The 17,832-nt window shown below is 34.6% G+C and overlaps 1 protein-coding gene across 2 annotated transcripts in view; it reads left to right on the forward strand.

The window, feature by feature from the left end:
* KIAA0586 (KIAA0586 ortholog) overlaps positions 1-17,832 on the forward strand; it is a 106,034-nt gene that overhangs the window by 55,614 nt on the left and 32,588 nt on the right. For both annotated transcript variants that reach the window (XM_090270934.1, XM_090270935.1), the window contains exons 27-29: positions 2,046-2,211; positions 8,871-9,022; positions 15,794-15,902. In XM_090270934.1, the coding sequence (XP_090127060.1) occupies positions 2,046-2,211; positions 8,871-9,022; positions 15,794-15,902 (427 nt within the window). The remainder of the gene's footprint in view (positions 1-2,045; positions 2,212-8,870; positions 9,023-15,793; positions 15,903-17,832) is intronic.

Genomic DNA, 17,832 nt, shown 5'->3' on the forward strand with positions numbered 1-17,832 from the left:
ACATTTGGCATTTTTTCATATGTGTACAGAACTATTAAGTATTTGTTTTGTTTGTATTAAGAACTAGTAATAATGATATATTTATATGTTAAAATACTGCTTTGGTAAGAAAATAGTGGCTCTTTGTGCTTAAAACTCCTTGCCCAGAGGGAGCTTTAGGTCAGCAAGAGCAGTCTTACGGCAAAACTGCAATTTGTACATTTATGTATTTAGACTAGATACATTAATTACTATAGATTGCAGACAGCATAACTTAGAATTACATGTGTCTAAGCTTTGAGTATAGTCCTGGCTGTGTGGCTCATTTGGTTGGGGTGTCATTTGTAGACTGAAAGGTCATGGATTCGATTCCCAGTCAGGGCACATACTCAGGTTGGGGTTTGATCCCCAGTTAGGGCACATACATGTAGGCAACTGATCGATGTGTCTCCCTTTCATTGATGTTTCTCTCTCTCACTCTCTCTTTCTCTAAAAGCATTGAAAAAATGTCCTTGGATGAGGTTAAAAAATATATTAAGCTTTAAGTATAATACAAAAATGATACTAACTAGATCATTTTGTGAATAGGCAAGCTAAGTCTTCAGTAGAATCATAGAGTACTAAGGCGTCAGCAGTTACAAGTACTTTAGAAAATTTATTTAAATAGAAAAGGTAGTATATTTTGCACAATATTTTATGTGGTAGTGGCAGAGTAATATAGGCTCTGTGAAATGTTTCTGATTTTCTAAAGAAAATGTATCTGCCATCATTCTAAACTTTGCGCAAGAGTCTTCAAGAATTTTATATTAATTGCAAAAACAATATTTATCTATTTAAAGAATGTTAAGGCCATCGGTGTCCCTAAAGAAGAGTCAGATTAGGGAATGAAGGGATATAGAAGTGCATAGAGAAAAATTAGGGCAAGTTATAGAAAATCCTAACTACTGAGCTAAGAAGTTAGATTTTATTTTGTAGTCAAAAGAATTATCAGAGATGTTTCAGCAGTGATTTCTTCATATATTCTAGTAAAAAAAATCCACTTTGTTGAAATTAAACACCTTTTAAATGAAAAATAGAGCTTTCAGATATTGGAATGTTTTTTTAATTATTTGGTTTTTGCTTATTTATTTATTTTTATTTTTAGAGCGAGAGGAAAGGAGAAAGAGAGGGAGAGAAACGTCACTGTGTGGTTGCCTCTCACTCACGCCCCCAACTGGGGACCTGATGTGCAACCTAGTCATGTGCCCTGACTGGAAATCGAACCAGCGACACTTGGCTCGCAGGCCGACCTCAATCCACTGAGCCACAGAAGCCAGGGCCTAGATATTGGAATTTTTATTCAGTTCTTGAGTAATAAAGTTATTAATTAGAATAGTTCCAAGTCACAAAATGTGATAATGATTAGGTATCTAATTTTTAATACAGACAGAAAATAGAAGTCTTAATTGTTTTAAGTTGTTTATCTATTTCATGTATTTGACAGAGAAACATATTTGCACTTTTTTTTTACTCTTGTACTTTCCCAGGAAAAGAACTTTATTAAATATGATTACAGTAGTCTTTCAATCTGCACACTTAGAAAAAATGTAATTATTTGTATAGGGGTATATATCATTTAAGGTATATTCTCCTTATCAAATCTTTAATTATAAAGTTTACACTAACAACTTTAGACAAGTTTTATTAATCAAGAATTAGAGATAAATTTTCTATTCTAATTTTAAGCTTTGTGAACAATATGTAATATGTTTTAGTATTTAGTGTTTTAAATAATAAAATTAGTCTTCTGTGTGTTTTATTGGTATCTAATTTGAAGGTTGGAAAAATAGATAATGGTTATTTAACTTCATAAAAATATAAGATATGAAGTGAAAGCCTATGGCTAGATGTCTCATTAAACTAGCTTTTTAAACTTGTCTTTCAGGTGGGCTGTATGTGGCATAATAAGCACTTTCTAAAATACCTTTAAGTCGTCAAGTGGTATGGATCACACATGGTGTTAGGTATTTCCTGTTTTGACTTGATTTTAATATAATGGTTTTAACAATTGTTTCTACTTTTTACAGGATTTGGAAAACAGTTTGGGTGAAGGACAAAGGCCCAGGCTGACAGCAGAAGCAGAGAACTTAATGGGACATCCTGTCTACAAGCAACAGCTTGTCGCTAATGCTGAGTCTTTGGATCAAAAATGTGCTCTTAAGCCTTTATCTCAGCAATTTGACACAGTTGCAGGTATACACCAAAATACTGCTTCTTGATGTATCATCTATTAGAATATTCACTTTGAATTCCATCATACTTTCTTTGTTCAGTTCCATGCTAATGCTGTATTCTGTTTTGTATTATAATCTATAATAGTGTTCCTAACCTGAACTGAGAAAAGCATAACCATTTTCAGGTGAAAACCTGCAAGATTTCCTTATTAAAAAGGGTCTTCATAATTGAAAAATTTGGTAATATGTATCTTTTTCTGTGGTATATATAGCAGTGTTTCTCCTAATGTGATTCATTTATCAGAAGGTACATGAACCATTGGGCAGGTTGTTCATGAAATAATTTTGGTAATATGCATATGTACATTTAAAATTTTTTAATAGTGCTATATTAATTTTAATATGTACTAGAAAAGTATAACTAGCACATCAAAAATTTTAACCTAACAGATTTTGTTTAGGACAAGGTTAAATTAGATAATACCATAGAAATTCACTCTTTGTCCTGTATGAATTTCTGACTCAGTGCTAAGTACACCCAGGGCTATTTTAGAACTTCATTAATGAAAGTTTCTGCTATTATACTTTGGGGTTAACAATAGAATAGAGAATACTGTCACTAGCATAGTTGATTCTCATTATCTGCCGTACTTGTGTTCTATATAGTCACCAAGAATGATGAATTAGCAAATACTGAACTGTTTGCTCTTGGGGAAAATACAGAGTTAGGTTCCTGTGAACCTTGGATCATAACATTTTTGTCAGTTGATCAATACATAACCTTGTTTTATATGAGTTTCTATGTAAAGACACTTATTTAATATGTAGTTGAGTTATTAACATTGAATCCCGGCCAACAGCACTATAACTCACGCCTGAATGAAGCTTATTTAACACACATTTTTTCTGTAAGGCCTGTCACAGCCTTCTTGCACCTGTGAACACTAGAAAGCACTTCAGCACTATTTAGGGCCATTTTAAAGAGCAGAATCACCAACAAAATATACAAAAATGTGAAAAACATGTCACTAAATAGATAGTAAAAAGGACACTTGACGGTAGAGCTAAAGAAAGGGTCACTCACAGTGCTCAGCCTCAGCTGGTCAAGTGTGTGTAGGGTGATACAGGTTTTTCTCCACATGACTGTCAAATGATTGCAAGTGCTATGAGTATTGATTTGGGGGTTAAAGCTTCATTTTATCAAGTAGGTGAATTGCAAATACGAAGTCTTCAAATTAATGGGGATTAACTATGTTCTCATTTAACTGACTTTTCCCATCCCCATTTATTTCATTCTCTTAAGTGAAGAAACTTCTGGAAGTATGCAGATTTTCTAGAAATCTGCTAAGGAAATGCATGAAGTTAGAAAAGCATTGGTATAGAATACTTAAAGTCTCATTGTTGTTGTTTTTTTTAAGATTTTATTTAGTTTTTAGAGAGAGGGTAAAGGAGGGAGAAAGACAGGAAGAGAAACATCGATCGGCTGGCCCACAACCCAGGCATGTGGCCTGACTGGGAATTGAACCAGCAACCTTTTGGTTCACAGGCTGGTGCTCAACCCACTGAACCACACCAGCAAGGGCTAAAGTCTCAGTTTTATGTTGAGTGAACACATTATATTAAAAAATTCAAGACTGAGTTTTCCATGGGAACACATGTGAAGTAAGATTGGAATTATTCTATGCAGATAGTGAGAGCATTAAATGTTTATGTTCTTTTAAAATTTCAAAATTAGTAGGATTAAAGAAACCATGACATTTGTATCCCGCTTTCTGTGCAGATTGCAATTAAACAAAATTGACACTAGATGGCTCTCGCAGATCACTTGAGAGCAACTAGGTGCTTGTTAAATTGTTATAGAATAAAATCCTCAAAAACATATCCTCCTTTTACCTGTGATAGGGGCTAGCAGATTACCTGCAGTACAGTGCATTTTTAATAGTAGCTACACACTGTTGATTCTGTTTAATTTTATTGGAAAACATAAGTAATGTGGCATAACATAAGATGGAGCATATAGATGGGCATTATAGCAGAATGGCTAAGAATTTGGGCTTTTGGAGTTTCAGATATCAGTTTGAATTCTAACTCTGTGTATTTTGGGGCCCAAGTTTCTTCATCTATCAAATGGGGATGATAACAGTGTATTAGTTATCTATTGCTGTGTAACAGATTATCTCAAAGTTTAGCGGCTGAAGAGGAAACATCTCACACAATTCTGCAAGTCATGAATCTGGGAATGGCTTAGCTGGGTGGTTCTCGGGATCTCTCATGAGATTGCAGTCAAACTGTTGGATGGAGCAACAGTCATCTGAAGGCTTCACCTGGAGTTGGAGGATCTGTTTTTCAAGCTCACTCATGTGGCTGCTGGCAAGAGGCCTGTTTCCCACTCCATGAACCTTTGTGTAGAGCAGCCGGCTTCCCCCAGAGCAGATGATCTGAGAGAAAGTGAGCAGACAGGATGGAAGCTACAGTGTCTTTTATGACCTAATCTTAGAAGGGAATATGCCATCACGTATGCCACATGCTATTGATAACACAGATCAGTCCTAGAATAACATAGTAGGGAGCTACATAAATGTGTGAATACCAGCAGCAGTGACCGGGGCATCTTGGAGGCTGATTACTGTAAATATATCCACATCATAAAGTTATTAGGGGTAGTAAGTGACAGTGCATATAAAAGTCATTAGTACAGTGCATGGCACTGTGCTTGTTACTATCTTTAATAATACCTGGTTTATGTAAAAATACCTTCTTACACATATTTAATAGAATCAGAAACTATCCACAGTTGCCTAAGAGGATTGTGCCTATAGAGAGTTTTCTTGTTTCAAGTATTTTGTTATATAATGGTTACTGTAGAACAGCGGTTCTCAACCTGTGGGTTGCGACCCTTTTAGGGGTTGAACGACACTTTCACAGGGGTCACCTAAGACCATCGGAAAACACATATAATTACATAGTGTTTTTGTGATTAATCACTATGCTTTAGTTATGGTTGGGGGTCACCACAACATGAGGAACTGTATTAAAGGGTCGTGGCATTAGGAAGGTTGAGAACCACTGCTGTAGAAGAATGAATCCTGTGTATCATCATTTCCGTTGGTGGCTAATCTCATGCCTTTTATATTGATTTTTAATAACTTTGCTTACAGAATCTCATCTGTTCTTATTTTGCCTCTCTCTACCCCTGCTCAGAAAGTGTCCTGTTTGCAACCCATAGTTCCTACCACTGTTTCTAATCCTGAGGCTCTCTAGGTTGAGTTGAGTAACAAAAAGATGCAAAATAAGCTTCCAAGAGTTATCTTGGAAATCCTAAAATGTAAACTGTATTCTGAACAAATTGTAAGGACTCTTGGATTTACTACCTGTTATAGCTTTTAATTTACTCAGAAAACTTGTATGGATACCCACTATATTATATCTTACATTACTTTAAATTACAGACTTTTGTGTGTGTGTGTTGGGGGGGGGTCCTCCATTCATCCTCCTCCTCATGTTTTTTCCTGTCCATGTTATACCTTACGCCAAGTAACTCATATTAAGATTCTGGTATACATACCAGCTCCATCTCTTTTTCCTAACACACATATATAATTATATACATACACACAAGTGTGATATATATGATAGGTATGTAAGATGTGTGTATGTACTGTTACTTTACAAGCTGAGATCATATCATTCACCCTTGCCTGCATTTTCTTTATACTCAGTAAACTGTAGAAATTACTTCGGGTCAACTGATACTGCTTAAATTCATTCTTTTTAATAATTTCATAAATCCTGTTGGTGTGAATTTCCAATAATTTAGTCATTGTTATGTTGATGGATATTTATTTTATTAGCATTTTCCCCCACTATAAACAATGCTAGAGCACATATCCATAGACATATATCCTAATACATGGTTGCATTTTATGTTTATGGAATAGTTTCCCAGAAGTAGTTATTGGGTCCAAAGGCAAATATATTTTTAATTTTAAAATAGATATACCAAGTTGCTGTCTTAGAAGTTCAAACCAGTTTATTTTTATCAGTAATTTATTAGAAACTTTTCCCTGCATTTCCTCCAGAAATTGTGTTTATTACTCTTTTTGTCTTTGTCACTTGAAATATAAATATATATCTCTGACTACTAGTGAGTTTATATTTCTCTTCATGTTTGTTGGCCATTTGAATTTGCTCTTTTATGAATTACCTACTTAAGGTCTTTCCCCATCTGTTAGATTCTAAATTTTTCTTGTATATTTTTCTATATTTAAGGTGTTTTCTGTCATCTGTATTACAGATGCCTTTTTCCAAATTCATACTTTATTCATTGCCATTATTTATGATCTTTCTTTGCCATATAGTTTATACATTTTTTTATATAGTTATTTCTGTCTTCTGTATTTTTGTGTGTTTTCGTGGCTTGGCTAGGTTTCCCCTTACACAAGCTTAAGTGTATAGTTGCCTAGATTTTTTTTCTTTTTGCAAGATTTCCATTATTTAGTATATATTTATATTTAAGTCTTTTGGGGATTTATTTTTGCAAATGGTGTAAGATAGAAATTCAGTTTGATTATCTTCCAAATAAATAGCTAGTTGTGTCAGCACCAATTATTATGTAAGCTAACTTTTTCCTACTGAATGGAAATATTAATATTAACCAATTTTTGTATTACATGCCTATAGATGTGGGAATGTTTTTCTGGATTCTTTATTCAATATCTAAAACATTCTTTATAATCTAAAATATATTACACTGCTGTGTCTTTATGGCACATTCTGTTACCTGATAGGGCAAGTTTTCCTTTTTAAAATAATTTTTTATACTTGGTTATTCTCAGACATTTATTCTTCCATATAAACTCTAAAATTCTTCAACTAAAATTACCCTAATTGAAATTGTACCAATTTATGTATTAATATTGGGCAAATTGATATGTTTATGGTATATTTTACTATTTGTCCAGATCTTAATTTGTATTCTTCCATTAAATTTCGTGATTTTTTCATGTGGATTCTATGCCTTTAAATAATTTTATTCTTAATTATTTTATATTTCTAGTCACAGTTGTAAAGGATTTTTTTTTCATTTTTATGTGTGTATTACTATAATATAGAGAAAAGCAAATGACTTTACATGTTTATTTAGTAACCAGTCACATTATCAAGTTCTCTTATTAATTGTAATAGAGTTTTATTTTCCTCACTAATTCTTTTCTCTTAATTCAGTTGGCAGCCTTAAGAAAGAGTTGGAAAAGTGACATAGGAATAGAAAAAGGCATAATGAATAAAAGAGGCCCATGTAAGGCCTAGAACAGTAGTTACTCCGAATGATAGATATTATGACCGTTATTTAAATTAATCTTATATTATTATATATAACTTAATGAGAATAAAACAGGTAATAATGATGAGAAATTATTTTGTACAGACTGAAAGGTAAAACTCACGGGAGGGAGGTATCAGGAAACTAAATGGGAAAGGAAAAAAATACAGTAAAGATTAAATAAAAATTAAATTAAATTAAAATTAAAAATATATTTAAGACACACAAAAATTAAAACTGTTGCTTCGTGTGAAATTTACCTACAAATATAGGTTAACATAAAATATCAGAGGATGATTATTTGCCAAACCTAATTCTTGTCTAAAGACTACCTTTAAATGGAAAAAATCTATGAGGTCTTTAAAACACTATTTCATTTAAAACAGTTTTGTGTATGTATTATGCTTCATGCCTACAGATGAGGAAAAGGTTTACAGTTGTTTGTGTGGGAAATAATACAATAATTAAAGTAATAATGCAAGAATAAGCTGTTTTGTATACTCAAAACTGTAAACCTACTTTTTATATGATAGACTAGACTGTGTTATATCTAAAAAGTGGCCATTAATTGGGAAAAGTCAAATTTTCTTAGAAATATTTTAGCAAGAATGTGAAATAAAGAATAGTGACTAGAAGTTGTAAGATGAGTGTTTTAATTTGTTTGTACGTTTAAATAGCTCTCTGATTTTTGGACAGTTAACTTCCCTGAGACAGCTTTGTCAATGAAAGACAATTATAATACTATCTGACCTGCCTGCCTTACAGAATGATTTTCAGATTTAAATTAAATGAGATAATGTATATAAAAGTGTTTAGAGTATATGTAGAGTATAATATAAATGTACAGTGATATATTATTAGATAAATTATGTCTTATTGCTCTTACTGTCTTCTTTTTATTGAATTGATTGAGATGCCATTTTGATAAGGAAAAGAATAACTTAATCATTAGAAGAAAAGTATTTACAGAACAGAGCTAAGCAGTTTCTAGCCAGGAAATTGCCCCTTGCTTTAAGACTACATTTTAGATAGAAAATATTGTATTGACTCTTACTGATAGAAAAGGTGAGCTGGAGTGTTAGGAGTTGGTGTGTAGGAATGGGGGCTGGGGGTAGACTGCATGAGCAAGTTGTTGATTGGAACCTTAAAATACTCCACAGATTGTGTGAGCAGAGGCACTTTTTGCATTCTCTATAAGCTTTGGTTTTAATTGCAATGAAGGCTTGGTACCAGGTGTTGGGTTGCTTCTTTTAATTCAGCAGGTAACAAATATTGAAAATTTTAGCCAATTATTTATCCTTTGTCTAAGATAAATTAAACAATTTATTTTAACTTTTTGTTTCCATATTTGAAAACAGGTGATGAAGAAGATTCATGTCCTAGTCATGGTCCAATGAGTTTGAAAGAATTGGGGTTGCAGCCAGATTCTCATCTTGCTCTTCCTACAACACCTCTGACAGTACAAGAAAATGCTGTTAAATTATCAGCAGCAGATGAAGATTTTTCTCAGGTACCCAGTTAGTAGCACTTGTACTTTATTTAAAATGAGAAGGGTAACGGTATTGCCTTAGCACCATGCACTCTCAAGAGCATAGACTTTGGAGTCAGATATCATCAAATCACGCATCCTTTATTTACTTAAGCCTGGAGATAAATCTTAATGTTTCATTTCCAGCTGTGACCTTGAACACATTACTTAGCCTTTTTCTAAGTCTTAATCCTCTCATCTTTAAATTAAAGATAAAGATAATGTGTATAAAATGCCTGTTACCTTGTTGGTATCATTCATACCTCTGTAACTCCATGCAATATCTAGCTCAGTAATTTGTGCATAGTAGGTACTCAATAAATGTTTTTTACGTTAAAATTTGGAAAATGTCTCCATGAAAGATAAGAAATTTCAAACTGAGTTTTATTTAGCCAGTGGTTTATGCTAACTTGTGTACTGAAAAAATAGGATAATTACTCTCCAGGAGGAAAAAATGCTCATGGTATTAAGTACAGTTTTATATCTATATAATAGCAATGGATTTCTCACTGTGGACTAATTTACTCAATAAGTATTCATTGCATGGTATTTTGTAGCATTGCATGGTGTTGAGGATGAAAGCCAAAAATATGTAAAATAAAGATTGCTTATGGAATACACCATTAGGTAGGGTTCAGTATTACTAACCAGTGATCAAGAAAAGATAAGTAAAACCAGTTACTAATGAATAAATATCTGTTAATAACTTCTGTGTAAAATAAAAATTGTTTTTGACCTTGAGTTAGGCAAAAATGATATCAAAAGCACTATATGAAGGAAAAAATTAATAAATTGGTCTTATCAAAAATAAGAACTTTGGGTCTTCAAGACAGGGACTGAATAGACCAGTCACAGACGGGGAGAAAATACTTGCAAATCATTTATCTTGTAAAAGGTTTAAAGGCACTGGCAAGAAGTATTCAAAGTGATGAAAAACAAGGAGCTTACAACCAAGATTACTCTATCCAGCAAAACTATCATTTAGAATGGAAGGGCAGATAAAGTGCTTCCCAGACAAGGTAAAGCTAAAGGAGTTCATCATCACCAAGCCCTTATTATATGAAAGGTTAAAGGGACACATTTAAGAAAAAGAAGATCAAAACTATGAACAGTAAAATGACAACAAACTCAAAACTATCAACAAATGAATCTAAAAAACAAACTAAGCAAACAACTAGAATAGAAATAGGAGCATAGATATGGAGATCATTTGGAGGGTTATCAGTGGGGAGGCAGAACGGGAGAGAAAGGGGAAAACAGTGCAGGGATCAAGAAACATAACTAGTAGGTACAAAATAGGCAGGGGGGCATTAAGAATAGTAAAGTAAGTGGAGAAACCGAAGGACTTATATGCATGACCCATGAATGTGAACTAAGTGGGCGGGTGGCTGGAGGGAAGGGATGTACTGGCCAGAGGAGGGCAAAGGGAAAAAGAACCTGGGACAACTGTAATAGCATAATTAATAAAATATACTTTAAAAAGTAATAATAAAATAAGAGGCTTATATTCAGAATATATAAGGTACACAATTCAATATGAAGAAAACAAACGATCCAATTAAAAAGTAGATAAAGTATTTGGATGGATATCTTACCCAAAGAAGATATACTGATGGCAAGTAAGCACATAAAAAGAACCTAAATATGACTAATCATTAGGGAAACATTAACACTACAATGAAATACTATTTTTTTAATTTAAATTTTATTTTTCAGTTGCACTTTACACTCAATATTATTTTGTGTTACTTTTAGATGTACAGCATAGTAGTTAAATAATCATATACTTTACAATGTTTCCTTTTCCTTTTCTTGCTTTTTTTTACAGCCAAGTAGTATTCCATTGTGTAAATGTACCACAGCTTTTTATCCACTCATCTACTGACGGGCACTTGGGCTCTTTCCACATCTTGGCTATTATAAATAACACTGCAATGAACATAGGGGTGCATATGTTCTTTTGAATTAGTGTTTCGGGTTTCTTCAGATATATTCCCAGAAGTGGGATCACTGGGTCATAGGCAGTTCCATTTTTAATTGTTTGAGGAAACTCCAAACAGTTTTCCACAGTGGCTGCACCAGTCCATGCCCACCAATAGCACATGAGGGTTTCCTTTTCTCCACATCCTCTCCAGCACTTGTTTTTTGTTGATTTATCTGTGATAGCCATCCTGACAGGTGTGAGGTAATATCTCATTGTGTTTTTAATTTGCATTTCACTGATGATTAGTGTTATTGAGTATCTTTTCATATATCTATTGGCTATCTCTATTCAGGTCCTCTGCCCATTTTTTAAATTGGATGGTTTGCTTTTTGGTGTTGAGTTGTATGAGTTCTTTATAAATTTTGGATATTAGCCTCTTATCAGATGTATCATTGGTGAATATCTTCTTTCATTTCAGTAGGTGCCTCACAAAGAAATACTATTACACACTCAATAGAATATCTGAAATTAAAAAGACTGAAAAGCCAAGTGTTGGCACGGATGCAGAGCAACTGAATTCTCATACACTGGTGGTTAGGAATGTGAAATCATTCAACCACTTTGGAAAACAATTTGGCAATTTCTTCAGAAGGTGAAACATGTACTTACCATATGACCCACACATTTTACTCCTAGGTATTTACCCAAGAGAATCTAAATTGTATGTTTACAAAAGACTCATACATGATGTTCATAGCAGTTTTACTTGTAGTAGCCCCAAAAGTGGCATCAGTTGGTGGATGTACAAATTGTAGTATAATCCATTCAGTGAGATACTTCTCAGTAATAAAAAGCCATGAACTACTGAAATGTACTAACACAGATGATTCTCAGTAAAGTTAGGTTGAGGGAAAGAAACCAGACACCCTCTCCAAATGTGCATACTCTGTGGTACTACTTATGTAAAGTTCTAGGAAATGCAAACTAATCGATAGTAATGGCAGGAATGCAAAAGAATATGAGAAAACGTTTGAGATTGATGGATATGTTTATTATCCTTTCTTGATTGTGGTGATAGTTTCATGGGTATACACATACGCCCAAACTTAGCAAGTTGTATACTTTACTTTTTTAAAATTTAATTTTATTGTTTTTCAATTACAGTTGTCCCAGTTTTCCCCCATTGCTCCGCCCCCCCACCCTGCCCACCCCTTCTCCCACAGTCAATTCCCACCCCGTTGTCCATGTCCATGGGTTATTTATGCAAGGTGTATACTTTAAATATGCAAAGATTATTGTCTATCAATCATACTTCAATAAAACTATTAAAAAAATAAAAGAACAATTGCCTTTAATGATTGGGCTATTTTAGATAAAATTATGAAGTCTTACTAGAAGAATGGGCCTCAAAAAAATAATTTCTTAGATTTTTTTAACAGCGAAGTATGGTGAATAATAATAATAGCACACTTAGAGTGTTTACTCTGCCAGATGCTATTCTAAGTTCTTTACATATTTAACTCATTTAATCCTTATAAAAACCTAATGATGGAGTTATTATTATTATCCTATTTTATGAATGAGGAAATTGAGGTATGAGGGGGTTAATAACTTGCCCAGGGTCAAAGCTAGGAAATGGTAGCCAGACTTGAACACGAGCAGTTTAGCTCCATGATTCTCAGTTCTTTTTTTTTTTTTTTTAAGTATATTTTATTGATTATGTTGTTACAGTAGTTTCAATTCTTTTCCGCTTTGCTCCTCTCTGCCCAGTATCCCCCTTCTCTCCAGCAATCCCACCCCCTTAGTTCATGTCCATGGGTCATGTATATAAGTTATTTGGGTACATCCTTTTTTATATTATTAACAGCCCTCTGTCTATTTTCGTACCAACTGATTATGCTTCTTAGTCCCTGCACCATTTCTCCATTTCTCCCCCTCCCCGTGCCCAGCTGAAAACCTTCCAAATGATCCCCATACCTATGATTCTGTTCCTATTCTGGTTTGCTTAGTTGGATTTTGTTTTTATTTTTTAGATTCAGTTGTTGATAGTTGTGAGTTTGTTGTCATTTTAGTGTTCATAGTTTTGATCTTCTTTTTCTTAAGTGAGTCCCTTTGACATTTCATATCATAATGGCTTAGTGATGATGAACACCTTTAGCTTCACTTTGTCTGGGAAGCACTTCATCTGCCCTTCCATTCCAAATGATAGCTTTGCTGGATAGAGTAATCTTGGTTTAGGTTGCTTTTCATCACATTGAATACTGCTTGCCAGTCTCTTCCTGCCTGCAAAGTGTCCTCTGAGAAATCAGCTGATAGTCCTATAGGCAACCCCTATAGGCAACTTTCCACCTCTCTTGCTGCCCCTAGGACTCGGTCTTTATCTTTCACCTTTGGCATCTCAATCATGATCCGTCCTGGTGTGGTCCCCTCTGGGTCCAGCTTGCCTGGGACCCTCCTTGCTCCCCGGACCTGTATCTCCATCTCCTTCATAAAATTTGGGAAGTTTTCCTCATTTTTTTCAACTCCTGCTTCCTCATTCTGCACTGGTTGACTGTTTTTTCTTCCTTATGTTCCAAATCATTGATCTGAACCCTGGTTTCCTTCCCTTCACCATTGGTTTTATGTGGATTTTCCTTTGTTTCATTTAGCATAGCCTTCATTTCTTCCCTTATGCATTTGCCATACTCAAGCATATCTGTCAAGCCTGTGAGCATCTTTATCACCAGCGTTTTGAACTGTGCGTCTGTTAGGTTGCCTGTCTCCTCATTTGTTAGGTTGGCTATCTCCTCGTCACTTAGTTCTCCCACTGGAACCTTGATCCGTTCCCGCTTTTGGGCCATACTTCTCTGTCTCTTCATCTTGACAGACTCCTGTGTTTGTTTGCCTCTGTGTCTTAGGTAGAGCTGTTGCTCCTGTTAGGTTGTGAGGGACGGAGCCTTAGGGATTCATCAGTACAGGGCGACCTGTTTCACCATGTTGTGGCGCTGTATGTGGGGGAGGGATCCAAGAGGGAACAATGCTGCCTGCCCAGCACTCGCCCCTTTTCCAGGCACCTTTCCCACTTCTGCACCGGACTGGCGCCTCTCTAGCTGTTGATCTGGCCGTTGTTCCCAGAGTAGGTGAATCTGCAGACGTTCTAGGCCCATGGGGGCCCTTTAAATAAGCAGACTCTGCTGCGACCAGCAGTTTCTGCCTCTACCCCAACCCCTACTGGTCTGCACAGTCAGAAGCAATGAGGCTTGATTTTCCCCAGTGCTTGGACCCTGAGCTGGGATGTTCGGTGAGGAGTTGGGAACACTCCGCAGGTGTCCCTCCCAACTTTTTAAAACGTGTGACTGCGCTTTCTGCCGGCCTGCTGCTGCCACCACTGCCATCGCCACGCCATGTCCTCTCTGCCCCGGATCCACCCCTCCTACCTGCCTGGATGAGTATTTCTTCTTTATATCTTTGTTTGTTAGACTTCCATGCAGTTTGATTTTCTGGAACTTCTGGTTGTTTCTAGTTTTGAGGTAGTTGTATTCCTTCTTAGTTGTGGAGGGAGATGGAGCGTGTCAGTCTAGGTCTCCATCTTGGCTGGAAGTTTGATACTCAGCTCTTAATCACTGTGGTGAAGGAAGGAAGCCAGCAGAGATGTTCTAAGTTGAAGCAGCCAGAGATTGTCATAGAATCCATCTTAGAAATGCATACCAAAATAATATTTCCTCCAAGGCAGAAACCTACGAAACCAATGTCTCTAAGCTTAGAAAGCCAGTTACTAATAAAGTCTAAAGTTACTCACTTTTATCTGTAGATAAATAGGTGCCTGCCAGAGCGGGGGTGGTTACATTTGAGTCCATGTGGACAGGTCTTTCAGATTCTTCTCTCTATTTGCTGATAAGAGTCTACAGTTATCTTTTTAAGTTCCTGTCAAAGTATATCTGGTAGCTGTTTTCAAGGACTCATTTATGATTAGGCTCATAAAATAGGAAAGGGAGAAAGAAAATGGTTTGAGTCATCACAGTCTGTGATGTGTGATTGTGAAGGGATTTGTGGCTGCTGTAAATTTCAAATTTGGCTGCATTATAGGTAAGGAGGAGAGATGATGGGGCTTATGGTAGAGTAGTAGACATTTCTTGAATGGCAAAGGTTATGGTGGAGTAGACATTTCTTGAATGGCAAAGGAGGATAACATTACATCTCACACTTGTGAGAATTAAATGATATTACTTTGAAATTTGCAGTGCAATATGCAAATTTTCACTTTATGCAAAAATAGTTATATGGGAGAGCTAATAACTTTCCAAATTGAGTTTGTATCCTGTCTAAATCCATCATATATCTAAAATAGTTTGACTTACAAGAAGCTCTGAATTTTCTAGTAAAAATAGACAGAAATGATTTGAATATTTGAAATCTATGTATATTGTCCAAATCTTTTTTTAAAACTTTTTTCAAAAGGTTTTATTTATTTATTTTCTAGGGAGAGGGGGAGGGAGGAAGAGAGGGAGAGAAACATCAATGTGTGAGAAAAACATTGATTGGTTGTCTCTCACATGCCCCCAACCAGGGACCTGGCCCACAACCCAGGCATGTGCCCTGACTGGGAATTGAACCACCAGCCTTTTGGTTTGCAGGACAACATTCAACCCACTGAACCACACCAGTAGTGGCTATTCAAATCTTTTTAAAGATTTTATTTTCAGTATCTTTTCCTTACTAACATTTGGCAATTAGAAGGCATGTATAATATTCAAATTTTATTTAATGAACTCCTGAGTAATTTAATTGCTCAAATTATTTTAAAGTAACTTTAAAAATAATACTGTGACTTCATGTCTTAAATTCTTTAGTACCAACAAAAGCAAGACCAAGATGTTAAGCAAGTTGAACACAAGCCAGGACAAATTCGTATAATACGTGTCAGAAATAAATCTGATATTTCACTTTCAGAGCAACAAGGTAAGATTCGTTTTCTTGTAATAATATAATAGTTTGATAATTTCCTGATTATTGAATAAATATAGTATGATAATTCTTTATCTCTAGGTTTTCTTTTTGTTTGCTTTTTCTCATTTAGTCCATTGGGATAAAGAATCTGGAATCATTTTTTTGATGGTGACTTTGTTCTCTTTATCAGTAAATTCTATTTCTAATGGGTTTTTTAAAATCTCAGTGTTTTTTCCTTTAATCTTACCTTTTGGTTCTTGTACAATTGAACGTCTGACATTTTATCTATATATAGGTCTGTATCTCTATCATAGTTGTGTTTTAAATTATGATAAAAGCAGGGGTATGGCTGATAAGGTGTTTTGTAAAGGCTATTTGGTGTTGTGTGGTGATGTTGACCAAGTACTACTTAAAAAAATGAAAGATTCTAGTATTAAACGCTGTCACATGGATGAACTTTTCTGTACTGTTGTTTGATTATCATAATTCTATTATATGCATCACAGCATTTTGATGCTGTCTTGATGTTTCGGCAAGGGTTGTTGGCCTTTTGTTTGGTTTGCCTTGTAGCTTCTTAGTCATTTAAATTTTATATAACATAAATTCTGAAATTTAGCAGTAGAACCTAGGATGTCTAATGTTTAAAACTTTCTGTTCACAAGCCAGAAAGGAGTATTAGTAATATTTTAAGCAGTAGTATATTTTTGTTTGTTTTTATGATTGTGTTTTATAATCTTATTTATTGAGTGTCAATATAATTGCAAATATAACTATGCATTTGGCATTTGGAGGAGGACCTAAATTAGGGAACACCAAGTTACGTATTAAGATCATACTATGTGAGGTTTAGATTTTTACATTTGTTTGTTTTTTGTTCCTCTCTCGCTCTGACTGGTCAGAACTTAGCCCTCTTGACTGCTTTTTTAACCTAACCATAGTGTAATAGCATTAATATATTTTAGACTCCTATGAAAAATTGCCTGTGAAACTTTTCTCATGGTATTTAAAAATTAATCATGACAGTATATAGAGAAAATGAATGTTCCTAATGTAATTCCAGGATTGACTTGATATCCTTCTACTGAGCACTGTTACCATTCTTGGCCAATGACTGTACATTTAACTTAGCTTTAATTTTCTTTTTTAATTTCTTAAAATTATAAATGAATTTTATCTCCTTGGGAATATTATATATAATAAAGTGAGCATTTTTTCATCTAATAGGAAAATATCTTTGCTTTTAAATATCTCTCTTTAGGGAAGTGACATTGTTTTTAGTTTCATAGAAATGAAGGTCTGACCATAGGTCATTAATGTTCAATTAACATTGAATATGTTAATAAAAATCATAAGAATAAAAGAAACCAAGGTGTTACTAGTAGGAAGAAATTTTATTTAGAGAGTTTAGAAGAACAGCGGGCTTAATGTGTATAAATATTTTAAATTCAATTTTACATTGAATACAGAAGTTAGGAGAGCAGACCTATGTCAGCATTGACTAAAACAAATAAATACCAGTGACCTATAAATAGAGCATTTTAAATAGAAGCCGAGTGTTTCATTTTATAATTGATACATATCTCTATCCTGAATATTGTTTGAATGAATGTGATTTCTTGGCAAGTACAATCAGTTTATGACTTTATTTTCATAATTTTGTGGGTTTTATTTTTTTATTTGATGAAACTCTGAAACATTGCCAAATGTTTCAGAGAACAGGACAGTCAAGAGTGCCAAAATAATCCCTTAGGGTTCTCAGCACTTTGGGTGACCTTGAAGGAATTCAATCCTGTCTCATACAGAGTCCTTGAAAATAATGAAGGAAATTCACCTTTTCACAAGGCAATCAAAACCACATCTTGTCGGGTAGATAAATGCTTCTAAGAATACTTGAACCCCAAATTGTGGCTGTTTCAGGGGAGAGTTTGTATTTCACTTTGTA

The sequence above is a fragment of the Furipterus horrens genome, unplaced genomic scaffold (genome assembly GCF_987537825.1).
Source record: "Furipterus horrens unplaced genomic scaffold, mFurHor1.1.pri manual_scaffold_3, whole genome shotgun sequence".
In the NCBI taxonomy this organism is placed as follows: Eukaryota; Metazoa; Chordata; class Mammalia; order Chiroptera; family Furipteridae; genus Furipterus; species Furipterus horrens.